Source organism: Thunnus albacares, chromosome 7 (assembly GCF_914725855.1).
Source record: "Thunnus albacares chromosome 7, fThuAlb1.1, whole genome shotgun sequence".
In the NCBI taxonomy this organism is placed as follows: domain Eukaryota; kingdom Metazoa; phylum Chordata; class Actinopteri; order Scombriformes; family Scombridae; genus Thunnus; species Thunnus albacares.
This window is the reverse complement of record NC_058112.1, coordinates 2,308,715-2,321,920: the sequence shown is the minus strand read 5'-3', so window position 1 is coordinate 2,321,920 and position 13,206 is coordinate 2,308,715. Positions and strand designations below refer to the sequence as shown.

Sequence of the window (13,206 nt, the reverse complement as noted above, 5' to 3'; positions counted from 1 at the left end):
TGTGAACTTGTCCTTTAAGTCAAAATATACTATGACATATGATGTCACAATATCATTATTATGACCACATGATAATGATGGTTTGACAAGGTTGATTCTGTCATATGCAGTTAAATGTGTTTATTATAAATCCATAGTCATCCAATTTTGTCACAGTTATTTGTATTTGAATACTAACTAACTACTACTACTAATATTACTAACTACTAACTAAAATGTTACTCTCAAACTGACCAAATACCTTTGAACATGGGGTGCTTTCAGGCAGTAAGCAGTGACTTCAGTGCTCTGTATTTTTATTGGCCAGCAGCAGGTCACAAGTGTGATGCCACAGCTACCATCTACTTCAGATACTATTAACAATTTGAACCATACACAACAGGGTGCTGCTATTTACCCACTCCAACCTCATCAGGTAGCCAAATAAATACAGCTTAGAGTAGAATAAATTGTTAGCAGTATGACACCTTTAATGTTGAAACTAACTGATATCATAAACATCATTTATTGGTCTGGACTGGACAGTTGAACTTTAAAGCTGATGTTGCTTCAAAACTGTTGATATGTTTGTTCACTGCTGGTGAAGACGTGGGAACTCACATATCAGTGAAATCAGTTTCTGTGTGGTTTCTGTGGTTGCTATAGAGTTGCAAAGTGGGAGGAGCTGTTTTGGGCATTCCTGGTTCCCAAAGTTGAAGTCTCGTTCATTTTTCCTATAGACATGTGACTCACATTTGGGGCTGCTGCAGCACAGCAGGTAGAGCGAGTTGTTTACTCATCACTGAGTTCAAGCTCAAGTGTGCTTGAGCAATACACTGAACTCCAAATTGCTCTGGATGCTTATGGCAGCATCTTGTGTGGTAGCTCTTTGCCACTGGGGTGTGTGTGTGTGTGTGTGTGTGTGTGAGAGAGAGAGAGAGAGAGAGAGAGAGAATGAGAGGTACATTGTAAAGTGCTATGGATAAAAGGATTATATGCAGTTCATTTACTTACACGGCACACAACATGCAACCCTGCAGTCCAAAAGATTAACAGCTGTGTTAGAATATATCTGCTTCTTTGATAAAAGTTGAAGATATATAAAAGATTTGAGGTAGACTTTAACTACGACTCCTAACATGCATTTCTGCAAGAAACTTCTAATCACAGAGTTTAAAATGATGTGCATCTGTTATGTGCATCACTTCTGGTGGATGGAAGCAAAACAGTTCAATGTTGAGAAAACTGATAATACAGCATTACCTTTTAATTTTCTGGGTCAGTTGTGGATGAATTCAGCAACTATGTTTTGTTCTCAACTGCAACAACAAAGCATTTTGAATTCACTACAGCTCTAACTCAAACTGGCCATAACACAAACCTTATATCTCCTTATAACCTCGTATATCTGTCAAGTAACATTGAAGATATTTTTTTAAAGAAAATACTGAAATGGAGAAATACAGAATGGGGAGAAACACTTCCCGAACTAGCAGCTCCTTCCATTTTGCAAGTCTATTTTCACCTGGTGGTCGCCATCTTAGTTTATTAGCTTGTTAGCATACTAACATTTGCTCATTAGCACAGAGTACAGCTGAGGCTGATGGGAATGTCATTAGTTTTGCAGGTATTTGGCTAGAAACCAAACTATTGGACAAGCTGAAATTTTGACTTGATGGAGGATCACCAAAGTCATCACAAATGATCCTGCAGGGAACATGAATGTCTGTATAAAACTTCATGGAAACCATCCGATATCAAGAAATTTCACTTCAAAAATATGAACCTCAAGTCATTCGGAGTCATTCTCACTACGCTGCCAGCATGGCTCTAAACCTTACTAGCCTTGATGCTGGTTTTGGGAAATGTAAACAGAAAATGGGCCACTGTGTCATGTAAACACTTTATCCAAGTTTCCCATCACTGTCTATCTGTCTCTCTCACAGGCAACTAGCTACTAGACAGAAAAACAATCTTGATGAACTATGCAACCATCTCAATGTCGTGTCTGAAGTCCCCCTTCACTCAAAAATGTGCTTCTCTTGTTCCTTCAGTTGGATGTTGTTGCTGGAGGATGAAAGTTTCTCTCTACTCATCTTAAATTTCAGTGTATCTTGTGAACCTACAAGCAGGATTTATGATACTGCAAATACATTGGAAGCCAGTTTGATCCAGTTTGCAACACAAGGTTGATGTTGAAACTTGAGGCCTCCAAGAATGGACTTTTTAGTGATGTAGGAGACATCTTGTGTCTAGTACTTAACCTAGACATTAGAATTTTTAACTAGTTAACTGAACTTTTTGCAGAGTCATTATATTATTTCTTCAAACATGTGGAGGGGTATTGCTTACCTAGTTCATCTTCTGGTGATAAGATGCAGAGGACACACTTGCTTGTGCACCATTGCAGCAGGCTGTCAATCAAGCTGCAGTTTTAACTGGATTTACAAGCACTCTTTGGAAAAATAACAACAAAATATAAAATATATTTTTGGTTGGCACAAATATATTTGGGTGAACTGCCCAAATCCTGTAAATGAGAAACACTGTTGTATGTAGGGTTAGGGTAAATATGAAAATGTGTCATTTTGAATCCCTTATCAAATACATTTGCATTCATAATAAGATATGAAATGCAGAACAAATGTAATATGAGCACCAAATACTGCAGGTCCAGATTCAAAACTATAATGTTACCTTTTGATTTTCATGAAAGTTTAACTGGGAGTTCAGCTTTGGCCTTTGGGCAAGTTACTCACGGCCTGCATGTTTTGCAGTTACAGCTGATATATTCTGTCACCTGTGATGTTTTGCTAATACTGTAAAAAAAAAAAAAAAAAAAAAAAAAAAAAAAAGGGTAAGGGGAGAAAAATTCTTAAATTTTAGAGATTAACTGAACAACCTGGAAATGAGTCTTAACCAGCTTTTGGAGCCCAGTCTTAGTCATATCCCCAGTAAGACCAGAGACAGGATGAAACTCATAACTGAGGGACTTGTATACATGTAGATACTCAAGTCTCATATCATATTCAATACTGCATGTATTCATGTATTATAAAGTCCTTTCAGTTTAAAGTTCCTTTCAGTCTCTTGAACCTCTGACCACACCTAACATCACAGCTGGGTGTAGGCTGTTGTGTACTTGTGACCACGCTACACCAGTGTTGCACAGGCTGTGGAAAAGTATGTCGTCACCACTTGTTAGCAGAGCAGGCAGGATTATTATTAGAAAATTCATAGACAATGTTTGCAAAATATCTAAAAATGTATTACATCATTATATATCGCAGTAGGTTGCCAGTTCTATCAGTAATACACCTCTAATGCACATACTGTCTGCACAACCTGAACCTACACGGTGTCTCACTGTTACTCAGTCTTATGACAAAGTATAATTACTAGCTCCACTGTAATAATGGCACACAGTCATATTGTTATTGACACACTGAAGCATGAGCTGCTGTTGTTTTGGTCCTGCTGTACTGATTCAGTGGAGTTTGTAGAAAGGTAAAATCATGAAATACTGGTGGTTCTGTCTTGTGTCTGTAGAAGTGTTCCACACGTGCGCAGTCAGCGCCTACAGCCGATGCAGTCATAAATGTTGTGCTACATGTCCATGTGGACACTCATGAGCATCAACAGATGATGAAATTCCATGGAGTCTCATGGCTACACAGACATGGAACGTATAATCCTAACTTTATGACATGGACCAAAGAAGAGCTAATTAGTGACCATTTAGGAAAGCTTTACTGTTCTGACTCAAAGGGCCTAAGGGAGGATTTGTCTGAATCGCTCAACAAATCCAGTAGTCTCTACAATGCCCATTTTCACCCGATTTTATTTATAATTCTTAATTGAAATGAAGTCTTCACCTAAAAACAGTTCAAGGCCTTTGAAATTTACATTTTCTCATTGCCCTGTGTGTGTGTGTGTGAGTGTGTGTCTCACAAAATTCAAAAAGAGACTCTTGTACCATCCACTTGACCTTGTTACAATGAGGAAAAGACAATGAGAAATACTTTACATTATATCATCATGTGCTGCACAGTACTGAAGTGCTGGCAGTGTGCTGAAATGAGTATGATCTGCTCATTTTCTATGGTGTTGTGTGACATCATGCCTTTTGCCAAAATATTCACATGACACATATTTATCAGTGGAGTGTACCTGACCCCATCTCCACCTAGTGTTCACTTCTATTAGTACATTATGTGAATGATGATATCTGATCACATGGGCTTTGTATTTAGACCTGGTATGGACAAGCAGTCTTCCTCTCTTATTTCTCCTTTGTAGAGGAAGAGCTTGTCTGAAACTTTTCGATGGACAGTCTGAGATAGCAGGAAGAGGCAGAGTTACATTTTCTTAAAAAATGTGGTCAGAGCCAATCACAATGCCAGCCAGATCCCCTTACCCTTACTATCATATCACAGTCTGACTGCAATACATTCTGCGTGCATTTACATCCACAACATGTGTGTTTCTTGTCTGTCATTACCGTCAAACTGTCATGTGGGAGTGTGTTTCTGGTTGTTCCAAAGGTTAAATCTAAAGTTGGTGAAGCAGCTTTTGGGTTTTATGCTCCAAGCTGCATGAAATGTGATCCAACATTACAATTGTGTCAAAGCAGATTGCAAACATTCATTTTCTCCTGCACATTTGATTCGTTTTATTTTTCTTTTAAACTGCGTCTACTTGTTTGTACAGTATGTATAGATATATGTGTACATATGAAAAAAGCTAGTTGTGATAACACTGGTGGTGTGTGAATTATCAGCAGTCTGTTGATGGTTCTTCTGCTCTGCTCTGTACAGGGAGTCCATCCCGAACTCTCTCCACCATGTCGCTGTCTGTTCGCCCTGCCAGACGCCTCACCTCCAGATCCATCACTAGAAGCCAGAGCTTCACTGGAGTCAACACTTACGACAAGTCCTACAGGTACATACACACACACACACTCACGCACGCACACATGTGCACACAACAGGGAAGTACACATTTGACAGGACATCCTGTCAGGTGGAGCTCTAAAGACAGACAGTCTGACTGTGTGTGTGTCTGTTTATACAAGGTGGAAATTGAGCAATAAGGGGTCTTTAGGTCCAATGTGTATTATTATCATTTAAAATTACATTGCATCTGTCAAAGTACATTTTTTGTCTATTTCTTCAATGAATTTCATACTGTTTTTACACAGGAATTGTTCATTTTTGTGTTTTATATAAAAAATAATAATAATCTGGATGTGTCTTGCATGCTACAGAGAAACAGTGAAGCCACATTTAGTCCTGACATTGGCAACTTAAAGAGGGCAGTGGGACATGTTTTCACTCTCTAGCTTCTCCTCCTCCTCCGATGACAGGCCCGATGAGCATGAGGATTACTTGATGTCAGTGTTGTTCACATTGTGACTGTGACTATGACCTCCAAAAAGTTCCTAACTGACTAAAACAAAGCATTTCGAGGTGCAGTGTGTAGATTAAATGGCATCTAGCAGAACGGAAATGGAATATAATATTCCTAAGTATGTTTTAATTAGTGTATAATCACCTGAAAATAAAATTCATTGTGTTTTTGTTAGCTTTGAATGAGCTCTTTATATCTACATAGGGAGAGAGTCCTCTTCCACGGAGGCCGCTATGTTGCACCACCATGTTTCTACAGTAGCCCTGAACAGACAAACCAAACACTGGCTTTAGAGAGGGCCTTTCATATTTTTTGCACCAATATTTGTTCATATGAACAAGAGTGTTGAGGTCAGTGGATTCACTCAGTGAAGTAAAAGTCTTTGGTGATGCCTTTGAGTTGTTGGAAGGTGATTCACCCTTTGTGCTAAACAAGGCTAACCACATCCTGTACAGGACGCACAGAACCAAATGTACCAGTGTTATCTGACTCAAAAAATTCAACAAAATCTTGTTTTTCAGTTATTACAACTAATGAGACAAAGTTAAGGCAGATTTCTATACATGCATTTATAGATGCACTACCTCAGCCCCTCTCTTATACCTCCTATATAGAATATATGTACTGTATGGCTGTTCCATTACATTCTATCACACATTTTCCTCCATCACTAATAGGAGTCAAGTTGAGATGAGCATTCATTGCCTGGCTGTAATAACAAACATTATTTTGTAACTACACGTCCAAGAGAGGCTGAACTGGATGAATGGGGGGATGGAGAGAGGGAGGGAGGGAGGGAGAGAGGGACCAAAGCCTGGCTCTCCACTGCTATCACAAGTGGCCAAATGCTTTGTAAACCTATTAAGAATGAACAACATGTTTTTTCTGGCCAGTAACTGCTGCCATCATGAAAGAAAAATTGCTCAGATCCTTTTCCCATTATGGTGAGAGACAGTATTTTCACATTATAAAGACATATTTTTCTTGTTATGACTCCACACCAAATTGTTCAGTTGGAAAACTTTTCAAATAAATCTCTTCTGTTAAAACAGCATATTACTTTATGATAAACCCTGTCGTCCTGTCAGCATGTGTGACTCATATGAACTCGCACTTCGCACATCAGAATCACCACAGAACCCAAAATACTGTTTCTCCATTTGAGTTTTTCAGTGCCAAATTAAACCCACTTGGATTTCCTTGTTCACAGATTGGCTTTGTCCTGAGTTGAATATCCTTTTGTACAGAATACCAATTTACAATGTACATTGATCCAGGACAAGGCTCAACTAGTGACACATTTCCATGTAGACTTTTTAATCCACATCCATCAATCCAAAATTAGATCTCAACAACACCCTATTTTTTTCAGTAAGAGCTTATGTTTGTCTTGATAAATCTGTAACAAAGTGAGGTGCTTACTAGTAATCATGAATATGTTTTTGTCCAGATTAAAACCAGATGTACAAGTAAACATGTGAGAAATAGGACAACTAACAAGTACCTAGTGTTCACATTATTATTACTATCATATATTTCATGTCTTTGTTTATGTTCATAAGATAGAGGATTAGATTTGTTTCATAATCACCGAACAAAATGCACATCCTTCGAATCATGAAAATAAAATGACTGCCTTGTCTTATCCCAAGCATGCAATAAAACGTAAACATACTGTAATATGGTAGATTGAAGATTCTGACCAGATGTTGCTGATGTTGTAGGAACCTCTCAGTGTTCAGCACTCCAGGTCTCAGCAGGAAGCCCAGCAGAGCCAGCAGGATGTTTACTATGTCCAATAAATCCAACCCACCACCTAAAGTCCCTCAACCAGAGCGGCTGGACGAAGTCTACGAGGCTCTGAAGAGAGGCCTCCAGTAAGTACACACACACAACACACACAGGCACTCATATGTACAGACGGCAACAATTAGTTTTCATTTTGAGGGATTGTGTCCTTGTTGGGAGATGAAGCATCCAGTGACACCGTCTGTCATGGAGGAAGTGTAGAGGCCCACAGTAGAGTAAACTATGGCAGCGACTGCAGTGCAGGGGAAAGTGGACATTCCAAGTGAGGATGAGAAAACAGGAAAAAATGTTACAAAAAGGCATTATATTGTGAATTTGTCCCCTGTTCCTACTCTGTGATACTGTTGCACTGTGGTTCAAAGGGGATCAAATTTCTTCCCTCTGAATACAGTATATGGATTGATTGACAATGAGTAGAAATGTGAAATTATAACCCTGTCAAGTAAAATGTTCATTTTCACTGATGGCCTTTATGATGAGATTTGGAATTAAATAAAGAAAGAAACTTCAATATGTCCACTCTGAAAAAGCATGTGAGCAACTGGCCAAGTGGACAACAAGTCCTTAAAACAGTACTCCATCAGGATTCAAGATTTAAGAGACTTTATTTCCGTTTGCACAAGCACAGATACATGCACATTGGAATTCTTGTGCAGTTCACTCAGGTTAAAAAAAGAAACAAATTAACAATAAGTTAAATTTAGATTAAATTAAAAGAATTTAAGTTATTTTTTAAAGAGTAGCAAGGTCTGTGAGATTACATTATGTTCAACAGTTATTTACAGCACTCCAACAATTATTTACAGAACTAGTGAAGTACTGGAGCAGCAGCTGGAAGGAGGTATTGCGCATTAAGAGACAACAGATATTGCACTGGTGAGGATATAGTACCACAGTATAGCAGTATATTATACCTGGATATAAATAAGGGTTTTGAATAAAGAAGTGTAAACAAGCAAGGAGCTTGAGTGCCCGATGTAGGTAATTCTGGTAGGTAATTAAGACAAAGTTGGATATCTTAAAACTGTAAGTCCAAGAGCGAAAATATGTGATGAGTGAACTGACCCTTTTATGACCTCTGTCACTGTGTGTCTGTGTGTGTTCTCTCAGGTCTTATCTGCAGGTTCATCAGATGGACTTGGACAACCTCAGTAGACAGATGAAAGAATCAAAGAGGAACTCTAGATTGGTATGTTCTGTTATTTTACTGTCTACTCGTGCAGTGCCTGTTCAAAACACGCCTGTGGATTGATCATACCGAGCTCTTAGAACATTCCTATTTTCTGTGCCTTCAGTTCAGATTTGAGTGGATATGTTTGCTCCAAAGTTTTGTGTTTTGTCTATAGTGGCACTTCACAATTGCCATGGTCTCAGAACATGTAAGAGAAACCGGTGTTGAACTGCCCGTGGAAGTATTTGCTCTGTTTTACATGCTTAACTACAGTCATTTTATATTAGGCTCTGAGCACTTCCAAAACATGGGTGACCTACACTCAACACTGTGCCTCCGCCCTGCCGCTGCACAGAGGGGAGCAGATTGCTGATTGCTGGTTTATTCAATATTTATTAATATTAAACGTATTGCATGCCCAAATTACACCAAATTCAACACGGCTCCCCCTTTGGGCCCCAGACATACACCCACCAAGTGTAGAGTTGATCAGATGAACACTTCAAGAGATACACAAAGGACATACGTACAGGCATACAGACAGAGATTCCTTCCTTTAGTAGATAGATGGCCCAGGACTGCAGGTTGTTACAACTTTGAAAGTCTAATGCAGACGCTAACACTTTTTATTGTGGCTTTATGACTTGTTGTTTAAAATCAAACCCAGAAGACAAATAGAATGTAATCATAGACATTATCAAGAGTAAATGTGAATTTGGTTATGTCCTGTATTTGAAAGGTTACCATTTGACTCTGAAAGCTGAGGTGTCAGCGTGTCCTTGAACACGGCTGCTTAAAAAATCTGAAAAAGATATTATTGCAGAGGAACAATCTGGAGAAGAAAAAAGACAAGAATCAAAAAACACTGTGAACACTTTCTTCAGATGCCTTTGTAGTATTTTATCAGTTGTTAAGCTTTTAAAACTGGCCATCCATCTGTGGGATTTCACATGTTTTCATTCTGTGGCCTGGAACGTTCATCATGATTTAATGAGTAGGATTGGAACATAAAAATATTCTGTCAAACAAAATATCACTTAACATAAAAAGTATACACCACAATTGGCCTCAAGCAGTGCATTTTCATACTCTTCTCCTAAATCTCTCTGACTTTTTTCTGTGGCGTTTGCTCGTTTGAGTATTTCAAGTCGTATTCCAAACATGAACACAGAGTGTTTTCTGCCCTGTGGAGAAAATCAGACTGTCTGGTTGTGACTCGTATGACAGGTCTGGGCTGCTCGTAAATTTCATTTGTACTTCAGAGAAAACTCTGGTAGAAAATTGTAGAATGTGACAAATTCTCTTAAATCACTGGTATGTACCACTTAAGAGCAAATCTGTTCATATGAGTGTTTCTTGCACTGTCCCGCCACTTGATTAAAATCATGTGTGTCATCATGTGTGAGAGATTCAGCTGACTTCATGTTTACTGTCTCCACAGGGTTTCCTGTATGAACTGGACAAGGTGAGTACACTATAGAACACTACAGCAAATTTAACTTTGACGTATTCTGAGTATAGGTCAGTTGCTCTTGTTTAGTAGGATTAAATGTGACCGTACTTCTCTCTGATAGCAAGTGAAGATGACTGAGAGGTACATCAGACGACTGGAGTTCCACCTCAGCAAGGTAAGACCTCCATGATCCCAGTCAGACATGACTACCTTGTCATAACATTCATGTGGGTGAACGTTATGGAAAATAAAAGGTGCTGAAACCTTATGGAAATGTCACAGAGTTGTGTTCATGAGTGAGCTCAACTTGACTGATTTTACAAGGAGTTTTTGTATTCACATTACCCTTCGATGTCTCCTGACATTTTCATTTTGTTGTGGGATTCGGTGTTGGTGAGAGTCTACTTGTGTTTTCCCATCTTTTTAAGTTTTCATTATTTTTGAGACAGTTTTCTGTGGCTATGTTATTTTAAGACTGATGTGTCAGCAATTCAGGTGGCTGAGACTGTAAATCATAGTCATAAAGGAGGCAGCACAAGGCACTCATCTTAAACCAAGTACCAATTAACAGTGTGTATCAGCTGCAGTAGTCTGGCAATTACCGTTTTAATCATTCAGTTTTCAAGTCAACATACCCTATTTCAATTTACCTTACTGTAAATCCAAAAAAAAAGATTAAAGCATGGCACGGTGGCTCAGTGTTTAGCACTGTTGCCTCACAGCAAGAGGTCCTTTCTGTGTGGAGTTTACATGCATCTCCCTGTGTTTGTGTGGGTTTCTGCTGGGTGTTCCAGTTCCTCCCACCATCAAAAATATGTATGTTAAGGGTTAATACTCCCGTGGGTGCCTCTGACCAAGGCACTGGCAAAAAGAGCTGGAATTTGTCCCTGGGCGCTGCACTGCGACCCACTGCTCCTAGTGTGTGTAGGATGGGTCAAATGCAGAGGACAAATTTCGTTTAGATGTATGTGAGTGCTGAGAAATGACAATAAAGAAATCTTAAGACATGCATACTGATCATTTTATCTGAACAGGTCGTTGGACTTTCATGTCATAGACTGTGAAGTAGGACATAGATGCCTAATCTCTGTATCTGTAATTTTATTGATAAAACATGTTGAGAAATGTTTAATGTGCATCTGGCTTGGAGTCAAATCCATACAGTGATAGACAGTAATACTGATGCTGATGGTGGCCATGAGTTTTGGAAGATAATGTAAATCTTGTCTGGGCATATTAAGAGATGTACTGTGCCAAATTCTGTATGTATTTCAGTATCATCCAAATATTTTATGTAGCAAATTTGGTGAGAACTGGATGAAATTTGTAAGATGTGTGTAACTGAGAAACAAATACTTGTTGGTTTTTTGTTGATCCCAAAGAGGCCTGTTGTTTAATGAAACCTGTCCTCAATGTGTTTCAGTATCATTCTCATCCCCATAGTTATATACTTGTTTTTGTTTCTATTAAACATTAACCACAGTGTGGCTATTACCTCCCTGACTAACCTATTTCCTGCTGGAAACACTAATAAATATCAGATAAAAGATCAGATAAGAAAAATATTATGTGTATATGACTTAATAGTATGATAAACACAACAGCAAATGAGCAGATCCTCCTCACTTCAGTACACTGCCAACTCTTGAGTACTGTACAGTAAATTATTCATACCTCTCCTTGGATGTGCAGCCTTTTTTCAGTTGTTAAACAGCTAAATTCTCATTATAATAAAAGAAAAGTGACACCACTGCAAATTGCATCTTTGGTCACACGCAACATTTATTTGAAGGCATTCCTGTTTCAAAATATGGGAGGAGGGAATTGAAATATATACAAATACCATCAGTACCTGATTTATCAGACTGATCACTGCAGCAGAGGAAAGAAGCAATATAAATTTACTATAGTGAAACTCTTAGTTTATCACTTCAACACAAGTCAAGACAAAAGAGCAGCAATGCTACAGTCTGTTATTTTCCTGACTCTTACTGTTTCACAGCATCTCCAGTCCAGTGCAGCCAGTTATAGTAATTAAGTAGACCATTTTCTGTTCACATCAATCAAAGAAGTTAAGAAGTTTTACAAAAAATCTCCCCCAGATTTTTCATTACTCATTCAATCACTAATCTTTTTGACAACATGAAGATATTTAACTCATATTTCCTCACATATAGTGTTCCTTTTGCATGATGAATACATGCTGTGTCTTTTCTTCAACCAGTATTCAAAGTTCCGTAGCAGAAAAGAGTGTCTCTCGTGACCTTTTGTTCACTTTCCAGACAAGCACAACGCACAACAAAACAGCCCGGCATCAGCTCTTACTTAGCATCACTTAATACCCCAAGGCAGGCCCCTAGTTTCATTAAACTGCTGCTAACGGCCAATAATACCGTGACAGAAACGGAATCTCCTGTTTCTTTTATGTGTTGAAAAGGCTTGCCACAGTCCACTGTCTCATACCGGGTCACTCAGTCAAACACAAATGGCAAATTTCCAACTACAGCAAGAATTGACTGTTGAAATGTCTGTTAGCAAAAGCATTGAACTATTCCTGTCAGGAAAAGACTGGCTTTACTTGGCAACTGGTAGCAGCAAAGAGTCAAACATGTTGTTGTACTGGGCTGCGCACTGTGTTTTTCTGATGACTGTGAAACAGAGTGATGATAAACAGTTTGGGGGATGACAGTGACTCTTATTGAATGCTGTAGCTGTCAACAGAATTAAATGTCTTTATTTAAAAGTCCATACCGTGAAGATAACATACATGCTGCTCAACACATATCTTTTTGACTGAATGGCCTTTGCCTAATGCGTTTGTGTACGCCCATATACTGATGTGTGATATCAGTTCTTTTCTGGCAGCAATAAGTTAATTAGAATCATCAGCCTCCTCACCCACTGATATAACAATGACTCAGTAACAGTGGTTTGATAAAGATCACAGCCAGGATGGTTGAGTCAAGCCAATAACACAAATAAGGAGTCTATGGAAAGATCTAACAGACAGAGATCTCTGGAGGTGTGTCAGCGTTTGTAGGTTTATGTGGAAGGCTGTCAGGTGGCGGTGTAACGCACCCTCTGGTGGCCATGTTGGAGGACCTCAGCTTCAACCCGTAGCTCTAAATATATTATATACATATATATACATTATATTTGTGTTTATGAATGTACCCTGGTTATTTTTGTGTTGTTTGAATGGAAAGCAGTAATTTTATCACTGATACGTCTGTTGTTTTCTAGCTAATATTAGCTTGTAAGCTAGCTAGCTATAGCTGCATCAGATAGCCATTGCTTTTCTGGTCTGGTTTGACAAGCTAACAGATTTGAGCTGCTGTTAATGGATGAAACAGATGAAGCAATGGATTTTTATGGGTCTCTATGA

The 13,206-nt window shown here is 38.7% G+C and overlaps 1 protein-coding gene across 2 annotated transcripts in view; it reads left to right on the top strand.

Moving 5' to 3' along the window:
- Nucleotides 1–13,206, top strand: part of ripor1 (RHO family interacting cell polarization regulator 1) — a 67,621-nt gene that overhangs the window by 33,164 nt on the left and 21,251 nt on the right. For both annotated transcript variants that reach the window (XM_044357579.1, XM_044357578.1), the window contains exons 2-6: nt 4,797–4,920; nt 7,113–7,265; nt 8,308–8,386; nt 9,810–9,833; nt 9,943–9,996. In XM_044357579.1, coding sequence (XP_044213514.1) covers nt 4,823–4,920; nt 7,113–7,265; nt 8,308–8,386; nt 9,810–9,833; nt 9,943–9,996 — 408 coding nt within the window. In that variant the 5' untranslated portion in view covers nt 4,797–4,822. The remainder of the gene's footprint in view (nt 1–4,796; nt 4,921–7,112; nt 7,266–8,307; nt 8,387–9,809; nt 9,834–9,942; nt 9,997–13,206) is intronic.